The following is a 17,533-nucleotide window of genomic DNA, read 5'->3' as shown; positions in this document are numbered from 1 at the left end:
AATCCCGGTGTCCCATATGGTCCCCCGTGCCTGCCAGGAGCTATTTCTGAGCAGACAGCCAGGAGTAACCCCTGAGCACCGCTGGGTGTGACCCAAAAGGTAAAAAAAAAAAAAAAAAAAAAAAGGATGGCAGGCAGGATTATTTACAGCAGAAGATGCCTGTACAGGTAGGTAACTAGAATGCTCATATCCAAGTAAGAGCTGGTCTCTTCTTCTTCTTCTTTTTTTTTTTTTTTTTTTTTTTTTTTTTGTGGTTTTTGTGGTTTTTGGGTCACACCGGCAGTGCTCAGGGGTTATTCCTGGCTCCAGACTCAGAAATTGCCCCTGGCAGGCACGGGGGACCATATGGGACACCGGGATTCGAACCAATGACCTCCTGCATGAAAGGCAAACACCTTACCTCCATGCTATCTCCGGCCCTGAGCTGGTCTCTTCTAAGCAGCCTGCTGTGGGGAACATGATGGAAGCCCCTTTGTGGAAGCCTTCATGGCTCTGGATGTTATTTCATCATCCTGGAAGGGAGGGAAACACTTCCTGTGCACACAGCATGCATCCTCACCACACTAGACTGCTGTACCAGTGCTACAGTAGGGATGGCCTAGAGGCAGCAGAAATTTACCCTCACACTGAGGCACTGGGAAAGTGAAGTCAGGCTGCCAGCTTCTGGGTTCTGCAGAGAGCTCTCTTCTGGGCTGTAGCCTGCGGTCTTCCTATTGCTCAGTTGGGAGAGGGAAGTGCCAGGAACTCACTTTATTCTTTTCTTTTTTTTTTTTTTTTGTGGAGAGGGGTGTGACCCCCGGGACCCTGCCCACAGGGTGGACTGAGGATCGCGAAGTAATTCGTGGGTCACGAGCGGGATCCGACCTAAAAAGGAAGAAAGAGGCTGGGAAAGAAATGAGTTCAAGTCAAACTTGCTGATCAAGAGCTGAATTTATTAAAGCAAGACAAGCTTATATATAGTTCTACAGCATAAGGAAGTAGTTTTCAGTACTTTTCCATGGTATCTATAGAAAAGTAGGGGGGTTGTGCAGGATGGACTTTCCAGTTTTACATTATCTTTATGGGGCACAAACATTCTTTCACAATGCTAGCTTAACAGGATGTGTGATCTTATCTTAGCAACTTGGTCGTTTACTGGGACATCTGTTTGGTTAACATTTCTTTTAGGTCCAGGGGGTAAATGCCACAGTGGCCGCTTGTCACGTACACAGGCCTTATGTTTCAGGCATCAGAGACTCCATTTTGCTCTCTAGCTCTAACAGCCTCCAACAGAGGGGAGTCATATCTGGCAATGATCAGGGTTACTCTTGGCTCTACACTCAGGGATTGTTCCTGGTGATGCTCAGGAGACCTTAATGGATGCTGGGGATTGAACTTGTCAGCAGCATGCAAGGTAAATGCTCTACCTGCTGTACTATCACAATGGCCCTAAGGCCAACTTTTTTCAAAGGATAGTCCAGAGCCAGCTGCCTGTCTCTTTTCTTTACTTTATAAAAATAATACTCTTGGGGGCCAGAGCTATAGCACAGTGATAGGGTGTTTACCTTGTATGCAGACAACCCAGGATGGATCCCAGGTTCAATCCCCGGCATCCCATATGGTCCCCTGTGCCTTCCAGGAACGATTTCCAAGCACAGAGCCAGGAGTAATCCCTGAGCTTTCCAAGAGGAATAAACATGTGCAAATATCCTGTGATGAGAAAATTTGCCTTGTTAGACAGATAAGGATGGGCCTTCTTTCTTCCTCTGCCAATTTCTTTCCTGGCATTTCAGAAAATCTCCAATTTCCAAACCCTTTGGAATTGGGGGAGAGTGTTTTGGCAGAACATGTGACTGCAGAGTGAAAACCTCTTGTCTGGTGAATCATTGGATGGTTGAGCAGGAAAGCCCATTGGAGAGTATGTATGCTGGAGTAAGGAGAATGGAGAGAAAAGTGAACTTGAACACACTCCAGATTTGTTCTTCCCTGGAAAGAGTAAGGCTTGGTACACAGGAGGGTGACAAACTGGGAAATAACCAGTGATTCATGTGGCCCAGAGCATAGCCAGAGCCTAAAAACCTCAGACATACCAGCTGATTCATTTTGTTCTCCCTGAGCACTTAAATTCATCCAAAAAGCATTTCCCAAGTACTCATTGGGACTGTCTTCTATTGGGTGCAAAGATCTATCAGACCTGATCTCCCCAAGGAGGAAGCAGGCTCAGAGAGAAATAATTCCACATGGGATAACTTAATACTTAGTCTTCTCATCTGTAAAATGGGGACAGACAGAATCTATTCCAAGATCCTGATTCATGCATGAACGAAAAGTAATGGATATTAGACAGAATGTTCTGGGAAAGACAGGAGTGCCAAGAAAGAAACTGGTACAAGGTTGGTCTTATCAAGTTAGGCATCTATCCATCCATCCATCCATCCATCCATCCATCCATCCATCCATCCATCCATGCATGCATCCATCTATTCATTCATCTGTCCATCTATCATCCATTAGTTATTTAATCTTCCTTCCTTCCTTCCTTCCTTCCTTCCTTCCTTCCTTCCTTCCTTCCTTCCTTCCTTCCTTCCCTCCTTCCTCCCTTCCTTTCTTTTTTTTCCTAGGAATTTGAATTTGTCTTTATTGGGGGTACATTGGGTTTGGATCACCCAATGAAGTGTCCTTTTTTTAGTGTTCCTGAGATTGGTTTTGTGATTTTTTTTCTTTTTTTTTTTTTTTTTTGGTTTTTTTGGCCACACCCGGTAACGCTCAGGGGTTACTCCTGGCTATGCGCTCAGAAGTCGCTCCTGGCTTGGGGGACCATATGGGACACCGGGGGATCGAACCACGGTTCGTCCTAGGCTAGCGCAGGCAAGGCAGGAACCTTACCTCTAGCGCCACCGCCCGGCCCCCCATGATTTTTTTTTTTCTTTTTCATGGCACTGCCACTCGCTCTACTGCGCAAACCAGCTTCTTCAGAGCTACTGAGTGACTCGTCCTTGATGGAGAATTTCCACTTCTTTTTCTTGGAAACCTTGTTTTCAGACACTATCTGGTGACATCTTCCTCTTGGGAAGACTTACAGGTTCCTTCAAGATCATCACTATTAATTTGCTCTTCCTTGGAAGATGCCTTTGGAAGAGATAGAGGGTTCTTTATCCATCCCGTTTTCTTGAGACACCTTCCTCCCGTTTATTTTTCTTTCTTTTTCTTCTTTTTGGGCCTTTCACTTGGCTCCTCACACTCCTCAGGGGTCGTGGTCTCAGTGGGTTTTTTTTTCCCTTAAATTAGTTTCCTCCCCAAACTAAGTCTCCTAAGTATTACTCCCCCCCCCCCCCAAGTATCCTTTCCAAAGGTATGTCTGTCTGGTATGTCAGGGCAACCCTGTTCTCCCTTCCTTCCTTCGTGGAAGATGAAGAACTCTATCTTCATCTTCGTCCCCTCTCCCGCCCCGCCCCCCCCCCCCCGCACCACTGGAGATGGGGGCATTTGGGTCACACTCTGAAGCGCTCAGGACTGACCCCTGGCAGTTTTCGGGAGCCCATGTGCAATGCTGGATGGACCAGGCCTACTGAGCTAGATAAAAATCTTATTATCTTCTGTACTCGGTCTCTGGTCTTTGCTCTCTTGGACTCAGTCACTCTCCTCCGTTGTGCCCTAAGCCCTGGCCACTATCCTAACAGTATCTGCTTCTTCCATTCACCCGCAAATGTCTGTCTGGCGAATGAATGGGGTGTAAGAAAACCATGACTACCACTGGTTATTTATGGAGGATTTATGGCTAGTCCAGCACTAAGCTAAGTTCTGGCAGCCTCTTACTTCATTTTCCCCACAAACCCTCGGAGGAGGTGTTGTGATTTTCATATTCCAGGGGAGGAAAATGAAGGGGAGAGAGCTTCAGTGACTGACTCAAGGTGACTTTGCTCCTTAGCGCAGGCACGAAGGGCAGGACTCCCATCCAGCTCCTTTGGCCTCCTAGGCGCAAAGAGGGAAGGGAGGCGAGCGCTGGTGCGCCCAAACCCCAAAGCGCCCTAGTGGAGAGGGGTGGCACGCCTGTGCCCAGCTCCCAGGGTGGTGCAGCGCCCGCCCCCAGTTGCGGGCGCAGACTGACGGCCGCCTCCGGGCCACGTGGTGCGCGCGGCGGGCGCGTCCGAGCAGCCCGCAGCGGCTCGGGGCTCAGAGCGCTCAGGGCGGGCAGGGCGGGCTGGCACCGAAGGGACCCACCGCGGGAGGGCGGCGAGGCGGGCGGAGAAGGCGCAGGGGGAGCGAGCGGGTCGGGGCCGGGCGCCGCAGCCGACGGCGTCGAGCCGGCAGCCCTTGCCCTGTCCGCGCTCTTCGCACCCGGCGTCTCCGCGCCCAGGGCGCACGGTGGAGAGGGACGCGGTGCCCGCCTCGCCGCCGGCCATGGACCCGGGTTTCCAGCACCCCCGACGCCGAGCTGCAGCCCGCGTTCCCTCGCCAAGCGCGTCGGACGCCTTCCCCAGCGTCTTCCCCAGCGCCTTCCCCGGTGCGGGCTCCAATGCGTCGGGGCCGCGGGGCGCGCGGAGCGCCTCGTCCCTCGCCCTGGCCGTGGCATCACCACGCGCTCTACTCGGCGGTGTGTGCCGTGGGGCTGCTGGGCAACGTGCTGGTCATGTTCGGCATCGTCCGGTGAGTGCGCTGCGGGGCCGGGCCCTGGGTGCGGGAGGCGAGCGCGGGGCTGGAATCTGGAATCTGGTCTCGGACCCAGGACTGCTCCGGCCACCTTACTTCCAGCAGGGGACGCGACCGCGGGGGAACCACAGCTGTGGGCGTGCGTGTCCGTGTCCGTGTCCGTGTCCGTGTGTGTGTGTGTGTGTGTGTGTGTGTGTGTGTGTGTGTGTGTGTGTAAATAATATTTGATCCTCTGTCTGGCAGCCCGGTTTATCTAGCGATTGATGATCGGCTGGCACTCCCTTTCTTTGGCATCAGCCTAAGTGGGACAGTCTCTGTGTCTGTCACAGTACGTGAGTGGGTGATTCTGTGTTACTGACAGCACAAACGTGTGTTTGGATCTCCGAAACATGGCAAGGGTGGGCTGAGATGCCGGATGTACCGTGGGCTTTGGGGAGACATCTATGTGGAGGCTGTGTGTGTGCAGTCGGGGGGCGACGGGAGAGTGCGTGTCTGCACCATGTGCTTCAGGCACTTAGAGTCACATTTGGTGACCCCTCCTTGGGGTCCCTGTGCCCCTCTGTGCTTGTCCCACATTGTCATTAAAAGACTATTCATTTGTGAGAGTGTGGCAATGTGATTGTTCTGTTTCTTGTCAACGCCCAGAGTACCCAGGGGAGGGGAACATCCTGGGTGTCTGTGGACACGTGTCTTGGTGGACCTGTGTGTGCATTTGCCAATGGACAATTCGAGACTCCTGAGTGCAGTGAGCCACGGCTGAGGGCTGGCCAACTTCCTCCCCCATGGCCAACTTCAGGCCATCTCCCAAGACTCGAGCTCTCTATGTGAAGTCAGATCACCTGGATTCTCCTCAAAAATACCTCTTCCCATTTTCTCCTCACCTCTAATCGTCTTTTTCTTTCTTTCTTTCTTTCTTTCTTTCTTCTTTCTTTCTTTCTTTTCTTTCTTTTCTTTCTTTCTTTCTTTCTTTCTTTCTTTCTTTTCTTTCTTTTCTTTCTTTCTTTCTTTCTTTTTTCAATAAGAAAGGTCGGTGTGGAGTTTGTGGTTTACCTCAGGACAAGAGTTTCCCTTCTCTGCTGAGCAAAAAGCAGCAGAGAAGACCCTGAAACATTCCCAGTGGGCTGGAAAACAGTATGGCTTGTCTACCTCAGCTCAGAAACAGGGATACGGGTGAGAGAAGTTGCCACACAGAAGTGTGTTATCTGTTTCTTGGAGATGGGTGCCCTATGCCCCCAGACAGGGCAGAAGTCTGTGAGGTGTGGTCACAGCCCATCCTGCCCATCACAGAGAGGCCCCTTTCCTGGCTTCACCACCTGGTAACCTGAGGGATAGACTTAACCTCTGCCTTTGAGAGGGCAGGAATCCTAGAATATGGTGCAGTATCTGGTGCATTGGATGGGGTGTATGTGTGTGTAGGGGGCTTGTGGAAGCTTTAGAAGATCTCTGGGGAACTTTTGCTCCCCCAGGAAGATGGAGGGGACAAGAATTTCCTGTGCTTTTGGTGACTCATCACCAGCAACAGTGGGAAAATTCCCCCAAGTACAGGCAGGATTGATTTTTGCTTTGCTTTCTTGTCAGTTCTTCTCTCCATTTTGTCTTGAGAAGTCTAATTGTCTGAAGATGGCCTATTCTGAGTATTCATCCCAGCTTTGCCACACACTGGTTTTGTGACGTGGGTAAATCACTTAGCCTCTGTGAGCCTCAGTTTCTAAATCTGTAGAATTGGGTAAAAATAGAAACTTCTCGAACAAATTTTTTTTTCATGAGGCATCAATGAAATAGCATATACAATGCAGCTGGCTCAGTGCCTGACCCAATAATTGGAAGCTACCCATGAGATGAAGAGGAGGAATTTTCCAGATCTTTCAGATTCCAGTGCTTATTAAAGAAAGAGCCTGGGTTGGAGCAATAGTACAGTGGGTAAAGTATTTGCCCTTGTATGTGGTTGATCTGGCTTCTATCTCTGGCACCCCATGAGGTCATAGAGCATCACCAGGAGTGATTCCTGAGCACAGATAGGAGTCAGCCCTGAGCACAGTCAGGTGTGACTAAAAATCTTAAATAAGTAAATAAATATAAGAAGGAAGAACAGCGGGTTGAATTGATAGGTAGGATGTTTACCTTGCACACAGCTGACCCAGGTGCAATCTCCAGCATCCCATATGGTCCTCTGAGCTTGCCAGGAATGACTTCTGAGTGCAATGTCAGGAGTAGCTCCTGAGTAGCACTGGGTGTGGCACAAAACCCCCAAACAAACAAAAGAAGGAGAATGAGGCCAGAGATAGCCCAACAGACTAGAGAACATGCTTGATATACAAATGATTTAGCTTTTTGTTTTGTTTTGTTTTGTTTTGTTTCGGTTTTTGGGCCACACCCGGCGGTGCTCAGGGGTTACTCCTGGCTGTCTGCTCAGAAATGGCTCCTGGCAGGAACGGGGGACCATATGGGACACCGGGATTCGAACCAACCACCTTTGGTCCTGGATCGGCTGCTTGCAAGGCAAACGCCGCTGTGCTATCTCTCCGGGCCCTGATTTAGCTTTGATCGCCAGCACCTCTTGGTCCCCCAAGTGTTACCAGAAATAACCCCTAAGCACTGGGTTGATGGTACCTGATCACCTCACGATATGACCCAAAAGCCAAAACAAATGAACTAAAGAATGGAGAGTAGGGGAGGTCTGAGCAACAGCACAGCAGAAGGGCATTTGCCTTGCACTGGGCCGACCCGGGATGAACCCAGGTTCGATTCCTGGCATCCCACATGGTCCCCTGAGCTTGCCAGAAGTGATTCCTGAACACAGAGCCAGGAGTAACCCTTGAGTGCCGCCAGGTGTGGCCCTAAAACCTAAATAAATAAATACAAAAAAGAATGGAGAATAGAGGTGGCAATGATTCTAAGAGAGGTTCATGTAACTCCAATACTAAGTTTCAGGCTCCCTGTGTATATAGCAGTTCAAGTGCTCATGAAAAGCTGAATGTCACTGTGTTTCTATCCTGGTCTTGCCTCTTCAGAGAGCTGCTGAGCACAGCTACCCCAGTACTATGGGCCTGAAGTTGGACCTCTTAGTGCAAGAGGTTGTGGGGTCCTCAGGGCCACTCTGGGCTTGGCTTTGTTCAGGTGCTCTCAGCCAGCCAGCCCAAAATACTTTGTTAGATTTGTTTTGGAAATGCTTTCTTGCTTCTGCAAACAGCATCACTGTTGTGAGACAGATCCCCAGCCAGCCACCTTGGCATTTGCGCTCTGGGTCTGAATACCCTGCTGCGGCTCCAGACCCCAGAATCCTCATTGTCAGTTGCATTTTCTCCATGGCATTGTTTGTAGTTCAAAGAAGTAGTGACTTGATTTCCCCAGGACCTACATACAGCTTATCCTATGGCCAGGTAGAACCTAGTCTTCTGATTCTAGTTCCAAGAACTGCTTGGAGTAGAGGATGAGGAAGTGCATGGAGGAAAGAGAGCAGAATCCTGCACCTCTTTTTACAATAGGAGCCACACACAGAAGCGGGTGGCAAGTGTGGCCACATGTGGCCCAACAATACTCACATCCAACAGTGTTAGTCTGATGAATCAGCCTCAGCAGGACAGGACTGAGGCCTGGTGGTACTTAGAGGTCACCAGGGACACACTTAACTGTGCTCTGGAACTATCAAGGCTATACCTAGCAGTGGTGGGGTGTCAGACAGTGTCAGGGTTCAAAAAAAAATTTTTTTTGGTTTTTGGGTCACACCTGGCAGTGCTCAGGGATTACTCCTGGCTATGAGCTCAGAAATCGCTCCTGGCAGGTTTCGGGGGACAATATGAGATGCCAGAATTCGAACCACTGTCCTTATGCATGCAAGGCAAATGCCCTACCTCCATGCCATCTCTCCAGCCCCAGGGACCAAATTTTGTACCTCATGTATGGTCGAATTATTTTCCCATACCTCCTTGTGTACCCCAAGAATGGTAGAACAGAAGGATTATAGACTCATAAATTACTCTTTCAGCTCTTGGATTTAAGGCTGACCTTGCGGGAGGGCAATGATGGGCAATGATGATCATTTCCCATCACTTGTACTTCCCCACAGAGGGCAGGCAGCTGCTTGGGGCTCAGATTCTCATAACCAAGTTCCAAGAGGAGTGGGGAGAGGGGAGTTTATAATGGGGAAAAAAAACCCTGATCCACCTGTGTCCCCCAACATAACTAAGTAAATTGGTTGAATGAGTGAAAAGATAAATGAATGAATGAATGAATGAATGAATGAATTCTGTGCCAATCTTGAGCTCTTGCAGTTCAGGATGGAGACATTTGTGGGAGGAATGAAGAGACTCTTCAGGTGGGGGGGTTTGTGTGTGTGTGTGTGTGTTTGTGTTTGTGTTTAGACATCTTCGGAGGGATGAAGAAACTTTTCAGGTGAAGTAAGTGTGTGTGTGTGTGTGTGTGTGTGTGTGTGTGTATGTGTGTGTGTGTAATCCACCATGTCCAACTCCAAATATTGAGTTTGAAGCCACTTACTGGCTGTGTATTTGAGATAGCAACTCCCTCCCTCCCCCGCAAAGTTTGTTTTCTCTGGTCTTGGCCTCTGATGTTGGGAGAGCAGTGAGGCTTCTAAGGCTTGGTGTACAATCACTGGCCCTGTTTCTTGAAGAGCAGAATTTCTCCCAACCAACTTTTTTTGTTTGTTTTTAGGGCTACACCTGAGGTTACTCTTGGCTCTATGCTCAGGAATTGTTCCTGTTAGGCTCAGGTGACCATATGGGATGCCTGAGTTGAACACAGGTCGGTCCCGGGTTGGCTGCATGCAAGGCAAATGCCCTACTCACTGTGCTATCACTCCGGCCGGGAGCACTCAGTGGTTATTCTTGACTCTATACTCAGAAAATCACTCCTGACAGGCTCAGGGGATGTCTGGATCAAACCTGGGTCAGCTGCAAGGCAAATACCCTACCCACTGTGCTATTACTGCAGCCCCAAAAGCCCCCATCTCTGATCAGGTGACCCCTCTTCCCTCTCCATGCCAAGGACTGGCCATTGCCTGCCCCGAATTTGACTCTTCCATTGCTCTGCTTTCAGCAGGTTTGCACCCCACTAGCCTCTTAGTTCCTGGTCTCCAACTGCTTCTTTCAAGTGCATCTGCCCCTTGCTCTCTCCCATGGCCCATGTGTCTGCCGATCCTTGTTGGCACATCAAAGGCTGGCCACTGAGAGTTTTAGCAAGTAGAATCTCTGCTCTACTCCCTGCTTTCTTCACCCATAACCCCTCTGTCAGCAGCAGCAGCGACAATGTTGTTCAAACTTATGTTTGCTTCCTGTCCAGGCAAACATAGCATAGAGTGGGCCAGGAGGACTCGACCAGGGTGCAGGAATGACGCCATAGGAGAATCGGGGTGACTCCTCTTCTACTATTGAGGTGCCAGGACTGCGAAAGATGCTTGAGGCTCAGTTGTGCAGGGCTGTCTGCTTTGAGACATCTTTTTGTTTGCTTGCTTGTTTTTGGGTTTTTTGGGGGTCACACCCAGCAGCGCTCAGGGGTCACTCCTGGCTCTACGCTCAGAAATCTTCCCTGGCAGGCACGGGGGACCATATGGGATGTCAGGATTCGAAGCACCGTTCTTCTGGACAGAAGGCTAACAACGCTTTACCTCCATGCTGTCTTTCCGGCCCCACTTTTTTTTTTGAGGCCCTGGCCTTCCTAGTTTTTTGTTTTTGGTCCACACCCTGCAGTGCTCAGGGCTTAATTTCTGGTTCAGGAATTCACTCCTTGAGGTGCTTGCAGGATCATATGTGGTGCCAGGGATGAAATTGGGTTATTTCATGCAAGGTAGGCACCGTACCCCTCTGGCCCAGGCCTTCTTTTTTTTTTTTTTTTTGTTTTGTTTTGTTTTTTTGGGTCACACCCGGCGGTGCTCAGGAGTTACTCCTGGCTGTCTGTTCAGAAATAGCTCCTGGCAGGCACGGGGGACCATATGGGACACCAGGATTCGAACCAACCACCTTTGGTCCTGGATCGGCTGCTTACAAGGCAAACACCGCTGTGCTATCTCTCCGGGCCCAGGCCCAGGCCTTCTTGTCTCCTTCCTTCTCTATAGTCCCAGAGCTCCTAGATCAGGAGGCACCCCAGTGAGGTGCCACAGTGTAGTGAAGGGCTACAACAGGGTTTCAGGTAATATCAGGGCTCTACCAGCCTGGGGGTGAGATTGAGAGAATGACTTAAGTCTCCTTGAGCTTCATGTTCAGTAAAGTTTCATGTTTGGTGTATGGATCGGCTATTAGGAAGACTCTGAGCTCAAGTGATGATGGTTGTCAAGAGGACACCTGATTTACTACATTTATGAGCCAAGAAAGGCACCTGAGGCAGCCGGTGAGGCTGAGGAGGTAGATCAAGAGGCGGGGGGTGGGGTGGGGGTGGGCTACCTGAGGAGGTGGGGAAGCATTTGAAAGAAGGTTCAATGTATTGGGGCCGGAGTGATGGCACAGTGGATAGGGTATTTGCCTTGCACATGGTGGACCTGGGTTCGATCCCTGGCATCCCATATAGTCCCCTGAGCATGGCCAAGAATAATTCCTGAGAACAGAGCACTGTGGATGTGGCCTCAAAACAAAAATAAAGACAAAAAGAAGGTTCATTGGATGATGGTAGAGCATTGTGGGGGTGGGGGCAGTGAAGTTCCTCACAGCTGGGTTGAGGGAGCCAAGGAGCTGTGTGTGTGTGTGTGTGTGTGTGTGTGTGTGTGTGTTGGATTGCTATGAGTGTGAGGAGCCACGCTGGCCCCAGGGGAATGGCACAAGGGATCACCATGGAATCCATTATGAGTGATCAAAGTGAGTCTTTGGGAGCAGGGGCAGGGTGGCAGACTGACAGGGCTGAGGAAAGACCTGGGGGACAGGCCAGGGCCACAGGACTGTGGGAGGGGCCAGGAGCTCTGATGAGATTCCTGTGGCCAGTTTGGGCAAAGCCAGCTAAGCCAGAATGAGTTCTTGGGGTATGTAATCAGGTGGGCAGGGAATCAGGGGGTTAGGGTGTTGGCCAAGGGAAAACATAACAGAATTTAAAACATAACAATATTTTAAAGGAGGAGTTTGAGGCTGGGGCTTGTGCTTTGTACATAGGAGGCATGGGATTGAGCCCAGCACTGCTTGTACTCCAGAGCAACACAATAGAAGTAGCCCCTGAATATGGGTAGCCCCCATAGCCCAGAAATCAAAAAGGTGTGCGTGAGATGGGGTCACCTTAGATATGGGAAAGCCAAAGGCTGGCTCAGAACATTGGAGAGAGCTGAGTGACCTTGGAAGGTCCTGGAGTGCTGGCCTTGGTTGTCACTTTCTGAGAGCAAGTGCTGTCCTACACACAGACAGGAGGCTGAGCAGGGCCAACGGACAGCAGCTGGGCTGGTCAGAGCCTGCATATCCCAGTGTGAGCTTGGCTCAGGGAGCTCAGTAACTCATGCGCTCAGGGCCACGTGAGGTGACACAGGGGGTGCTGTGGTGCCTCTCCTGAGCCTTCCATGGCCCCATTTCCTCCAGGCAGCACCAGCCTTTTAGCAGGAATCAGAGGGTGGTTGTTTATTTGCCTGTTTGTTTTAATACTGTAATTTTAATTTTTATTTGCTTTTATTATTTTAAAGAGAAGCAAAATAATTTTATTAAAAGAAGTTTACTGGGGCTGGAGAGATAGCACAGCGGTAGGGCGTTTGCCTTTCATGCAGTTGACTCAGGACTGATGATGGTTCAATTTGCGGTATCCCATATGGTCCCTCAGCCTGCCAGGAGCAATTTCTGAGTAAAGAGCCAGGAGTAACCCCAGAGCACCGCTGGGTGTGACCCAAAAAACCCAATTAATAAATAAATACAAGAAGTTTACTGAGGCTGGAGAGATAGCAAGCAGCAGGGCGTTTGCCTTGCATGCAGCTGACCCAGGATCCAGGATGGATGGTGGTTTGAATCCTGGTATCCCATATGGTCCCTCGAATCTGCCAGGAGCACTTTTTTTTTTTCTTTTTCTTTTTGGTTTTTGGGTCACACTAACAGTGCTCAGGGGTTACTCTTGGTTCTACGCTCAGAAATTGCCCCTAGCAGGCTCAGGAGACCAAATGGGATGCCGGGATTCGAACCACCGTCCTTCTGCATGCAAGGCAAATGCGCTACCTCCATGCTATCTCTCCGGCCCCACCAGGAGCACTTTCTGAGCACAGAGCCAGGAGTAACCCCTGAGTACAGCTGGGTGTGACCCCCCCCAAAAAAAAAGAAGTTTACTTAGAGGGCTAGAGTGATAGCACAGCAGGGGGCATTTGCTTTGCATGCTGCCAACCTGGGTTTAATCCCTTAATGGTCCTCTGAGGCTGCCAGGAGTAATTTATGAGCACAGAGCCAGGAGTAACCCCCAGGAGCACTGCCTGGTGTGATTTCAAAATAAAGACAACAGCAACAAAAAGAGAATGTACTTGGAAAGATGTAAGAGAGGAGAACATAGACATCTCTAGGTAGAAAAATCAGAGGACAGAAAGATGCATGTTCAAGAGAGAACACCCGTTTGGAAGAGCAAGCCATTATTTTTATTTTTTAAATGTTTTTTATTGATTGAGGTTTTGTGTTTTATAATACTGTTAATGATGGTTTTTTCCCTATGTACAAATTCCAGCACCACTCCATCATCAGTGCCACGCCTTCGTCCCCCCAAGGACCTCAGTGATCTTTCTTTTCAACCCCTACACACTCCAATTCATTTTTGGAGAACAGTTCTCCCTTTGTGTTGCTTTGGTTGCTCTGTCACTGTGTATCTTTAAGTCCTCTTTTGAGAATGAACTGTTCTGTAGCTTTTCCCTTTCCTTCTGATGGGTTTCACACAGTAGGAAATTCTCTGGCTCCATCCAGGGGCTGGAGGTTCTTGACCATTGATCAGAATGGAAGGGTGGAGGGAATGCTGCTTCTCACAGCCAGAAAGATACAAACCAGGCGCTGGAAAGAGCACAGCAGGTAGGGCGTTTGCTTTGCACAAGGCTGACCTTGTGACCTGGGTTTAATCCTCAGCACCCATGTAGTCCTCCAAGCACTTCCAGAAGAAATTTTGATTCTGTACTCAGGAATTACTCCTGGTGGTGCTCGGGGACTATATGGGATGCCAGGAATTGATCCTGGGTTTACCACTTGCAAAGGAAACAAACAACATACCACTGTACTATTTCTCTAGCGTCAACTAGGAGTAATAATTCTTTTTTTTGTTGTTTTGTTAAGTTTGGTTGGTTTTGAGCCACATACAGCATTGCTCAGGGGTTACTCCTGGCTCGATGCTCAGGAGTCATACCTGGTGGTATGACTTGGGAGACCATAGGAATGCTGCAGATTGAACCAGGGTCAACTGCATACAAGATGAATAGTCTATCCATGATCTAGTTCCCCGCCCAGGAGTAATTCTTAAGTGTAGAACCAGGAGTAAGCCCTGAGCACCATTGGGTGTGGCCCAAAAACAAAATAAGAAAACCAGAAAGGTGAAAACCTGAACCTTCAACTCTCTTCCTCCTCTAAGGCTGCTTTGTGTAGTAGACCCAGGAGGAACAAGTGAGTACTGGGGGTGTCCATGAGAAGGAGAGAAGAATCTCTAAGTGGCCTCTGTGAAGGGAACAACCTTTGAGTGCTTGTGCGTAGGGACCAAGCGGAGCTAAGGTCACATCCTGCTTTGTCATTTACTGAGGAGAGCTGTACATTAGTGCATACCTCTTCAAGCCTTAATTTTTTCATCTGTGAAAGGAAAAAGTTAGATGTCCTCCGAGGAGCTGTGAGAACTCCAGATCTAACAGAACCTCAGCTAGAGCCAGGTTGGTATATATATATATATATATATATATATATATATATATATATATATATATATATATATATATATATTTTGTTTGTTTGTTTTTTGTTTGTTTGTTTGTTTTTGGGGGGGTCACACCCAGCAGCGCTCAGGGGCTACTACTCCTGGCTTTAGGCTCAGAAATCGCCTCCGGCAGGCTCAGGGAGACCATATAGGATGCTGGGATTTGAACCACCGTCCTTCAGCATGCAAGGCCTTACTGCTATGCTATCTCTCCAGCCCCAGGTTGGTATATTTTCAAAACACTTACAAAACACTGATGAGGGTGCCAGAATGATAGCACAGCAGGAAGGGTGCTTATCTTGCATGCGGCTGACCCAGGCTCAATCCCTAGCATCCCATATGTTCCCCCGAGCCTGAGCGCAGAGCCAGTAGAGACCCCTGAGCACTGCCGGGTGTGCTCCCCCCAAAAAAGAATAACAACAACAAAAAAGGAAATAAAGAAATTACCTCTGACAGGCTTGGGGCACCATATGGGATGCCTAGGATTGAACCCAGGTTATCTGGTTGCAAGGCAAATGCCCTATCCCCTGAGATACTGCTCCAGCCCCCTCAGTCACTCTTTTTCTCTCTCACATCAGGATCACACTACATTGAAGTAATGATCACATTGTATGCAATATTTTGTAAGCTGTCTCTTCGCATATCATGGGGCATGTTCTCATATTATCAAACGTTCCTTGAAAACATGATTTTTGATGGTTGCTTTGTATGACTGTTCTGCTTTTGGAAGATTTGTATTGTTTCCATTATGATGTCGATGTAAGTAATGTGTCTCAAGTATTCCTGAAGGCATAGTGGGTGCATGTCTCCTTATTCTCCACCCCCCTTTCCAGGGCTAAGCTGCTATGTGACTGATTGTCCCTGCATGTCTACGTAGAGTCCCCTGAGAAGGAAAACACTGGGCAGAGGGTAGTTCTGGAGACCTGGATGCGGACAAAACAGGACCAACATCATTTCAGCTTCCCCTCCCCACTGCCTAGAAGTAAGAAGGCTCCCTACATGCCAGATTCCCTTCCTGAACGGTGATGCTTTAACTTTGAGAGGAAAGGGGGTCAGGCATGATTTTACTGACCTGAGTCCTGGGATTTCTTAGACCCAGGGCTGTCCAGAGCTTCCTACCGTGCACAGGAAGAGGGCTGATCTTAGAGCAGAGCAGAGAGCCTGCTTAAATGAGCAATTTACCATTCTGCAGGCTGCAGCCGGGGGTATGGGGTGGAGTGGGGGATTCTGGGCTATGTTCCATTGATTTCTAGCTCCCGAGCAGCTGTAGAAATCAGCTGCAGAAATCAGCAGCTTTGTCTCTGACCGAGGTGGGTGTGTGCAGAATATTGTCTTCAGTAGCTCTCTGGGTCTTTCTTGTGAAGTGGAAGAAACTCAAATCTCAGAATCTTGTGCTGTTGAAAATACATACAGGCAGAGAGAAATGAAAATAGCTAACTGACCCCCATCATAGCTCTTTTGCACCCACCCACCCCTCTTCTTTTTGGGGGAGGGCCACACCTAGCAGTGCTCAGGTGTTACTCCTGGCTCTGTACTCAGAAAACACTCCTGACAGGCACAGGGGATCTTATAGAATGCTGGGGATCAAACTCAGGTCTGTCCTGGGTCAGCTGCATGCAAGGCAAACACCCTACCACTGTGCTATCGCTCTGGACCATTCCTTTTCTGTGGATAATTCCTTACACCCCAATTTCAAGGGGAAAAGGGAAACAGGTTTGAAGCAAGATTGCCACACAAAGTAATTCAAACCAGGTTAAGGATGAAATATATGTAGTTTGGCAGTCTTCTACCTGCCTTCCAGAACTGTAGATTTTTTTATAATTATCTTTATTTAAACACCGTGATTACAAATATGATTATAGTTGTATGATTACAGTCATGTAAAGAACACCCCCCTTCACCAGTGCAACATTCCTACCACCAATTTCCCAGATCTCCCTCCTCCCCCCCCCCCCCACACCTGTACTCGAGACAGGCTTTCTACTTCCCTCATTCATTCATATTGTTATGATAGTTTTCAGTGTAGTCATCTCTCCAACTGCACTCATCACTCTATGTGATGAGCTTCATGTCATGAGCTGCACCTACCAGCCCTCATCTCTCTTGTCTCTGAGATACTGTTAAAAAGGTCTTTCATTTTTCTTAAAACCCATAGATGAGTGAAACCATTCTGCGTCTTTCTCTCTCCCTCTGACTTACTTCACTCAGCATAATAGATTCCATGTACATCCATGTATAGGAAAATTTCATGACTTCATCTATAGTTTTAAAATAAAATAATAAGGGGCCGGGCGGTGGCGCTCGAGGTAAGGTGCCTGCCTTACCTGCGCTAGCCTAGGAGACGGACCGCGGTTCGATCCCCCGGCGTCCCATATGGTCCCCCAAGCCAGGAGCGACTTCTGAGCGCATAGCCAGGAGTAACCCCTGAGCGTCACCGGGTGTGGCCCAAAAACCAAAAAAAAAAAAAAAAAAAAAAAAAAAAAAAAAAAAAAAAAATAAAATAAAATAATAAAAATAAATAAAAACTGTAGTTTTTATTGAGTACTAATACTACCCCTGAATGGGGGGGAGGAAGGACAGATAGTCAGTCCTGCCCAGTTTGCATGTAAGACAATCTCTGTTTTGAAGTAAAACAGTTTACAAAGGAACCAGAGGTGATCTTTGTTTTGGGTGAAACCAAGTTATAAACAAACAGATAAAAATAAATCAGGATTGATCTTTGTTTTAGGTAAAACAAGGTATAATCTAACACTCTTTTTTTTTTTTTTTTTGGGGGTCACACCCCGCGTGCTCAGGGATTACTCCTGGCTGTCTGCTCAGAAATAGCTCCTGGCAGGCACGGGGGACCATATGGGACACCGGGATTCGAACCAACCACCTTTGGTCCTGGATCGGCTGCTTGCAAGGCAAACGCCGCTGTGCTATCTCTCCGGGCCCATAATCTAACACTCTTCACCTCACAATAAGATTCTTGTCTTGCTCCAGAATTTTGTTTTGTTTTGTTTTGCCACACCCAATGGCGCTCAGGGGTTACTCCTGGCTCTGCATTCAGAAATCACTCCTGGCAGGC

General features: G+C 48.7%; 1 protein-coding gene across 1 annotated transcript in view; it reads left to right on the top strand.

The window, feature by feature from the left end:
- The first annotated feature begins 4,392 nt into the window (after nucleotides 1-4,392).
- OPRD1 (opioid receptor delta 1) overlaps nucleotides 4,393-17,533 on the top strand; it is a 37,050-nt gene continuing 23,909 nt past the window's right edge. The window contains exon 1 of the mRNA XM_049774929.1: nucleotides 4,393-4,626. Within this exon, the coding sequence (XP_049630886.1) occupies nucleotides 4,496-4,626 (131 nt within the window). The 5' untranslated portion in view covers nucleotides 4,393-4,495. The remainder of the gene's footprint in view (nucleotides 4,627-17,533) is intronic.

The sequence above is a fragment of the Suncus etruscus genome, chromosome 6 (genome assembly GCF_024139225.1).
Source record: "Suncus etruscus isolate mSunEtr1 chromosome 6, mSunEtr1.pri.cur, whole genome shotgun sequence".
Lineage (NCBI taxonomy): Eukaryota > Metazoa > Chordata > Mammalia > Eulipotyphla > Soricidae > Suncus > Suncus etruscus.
Note: the sequence above shows the minus strand (reverse complement) of the source record. Positions and strands in the feature narration are given on the sequence as shown.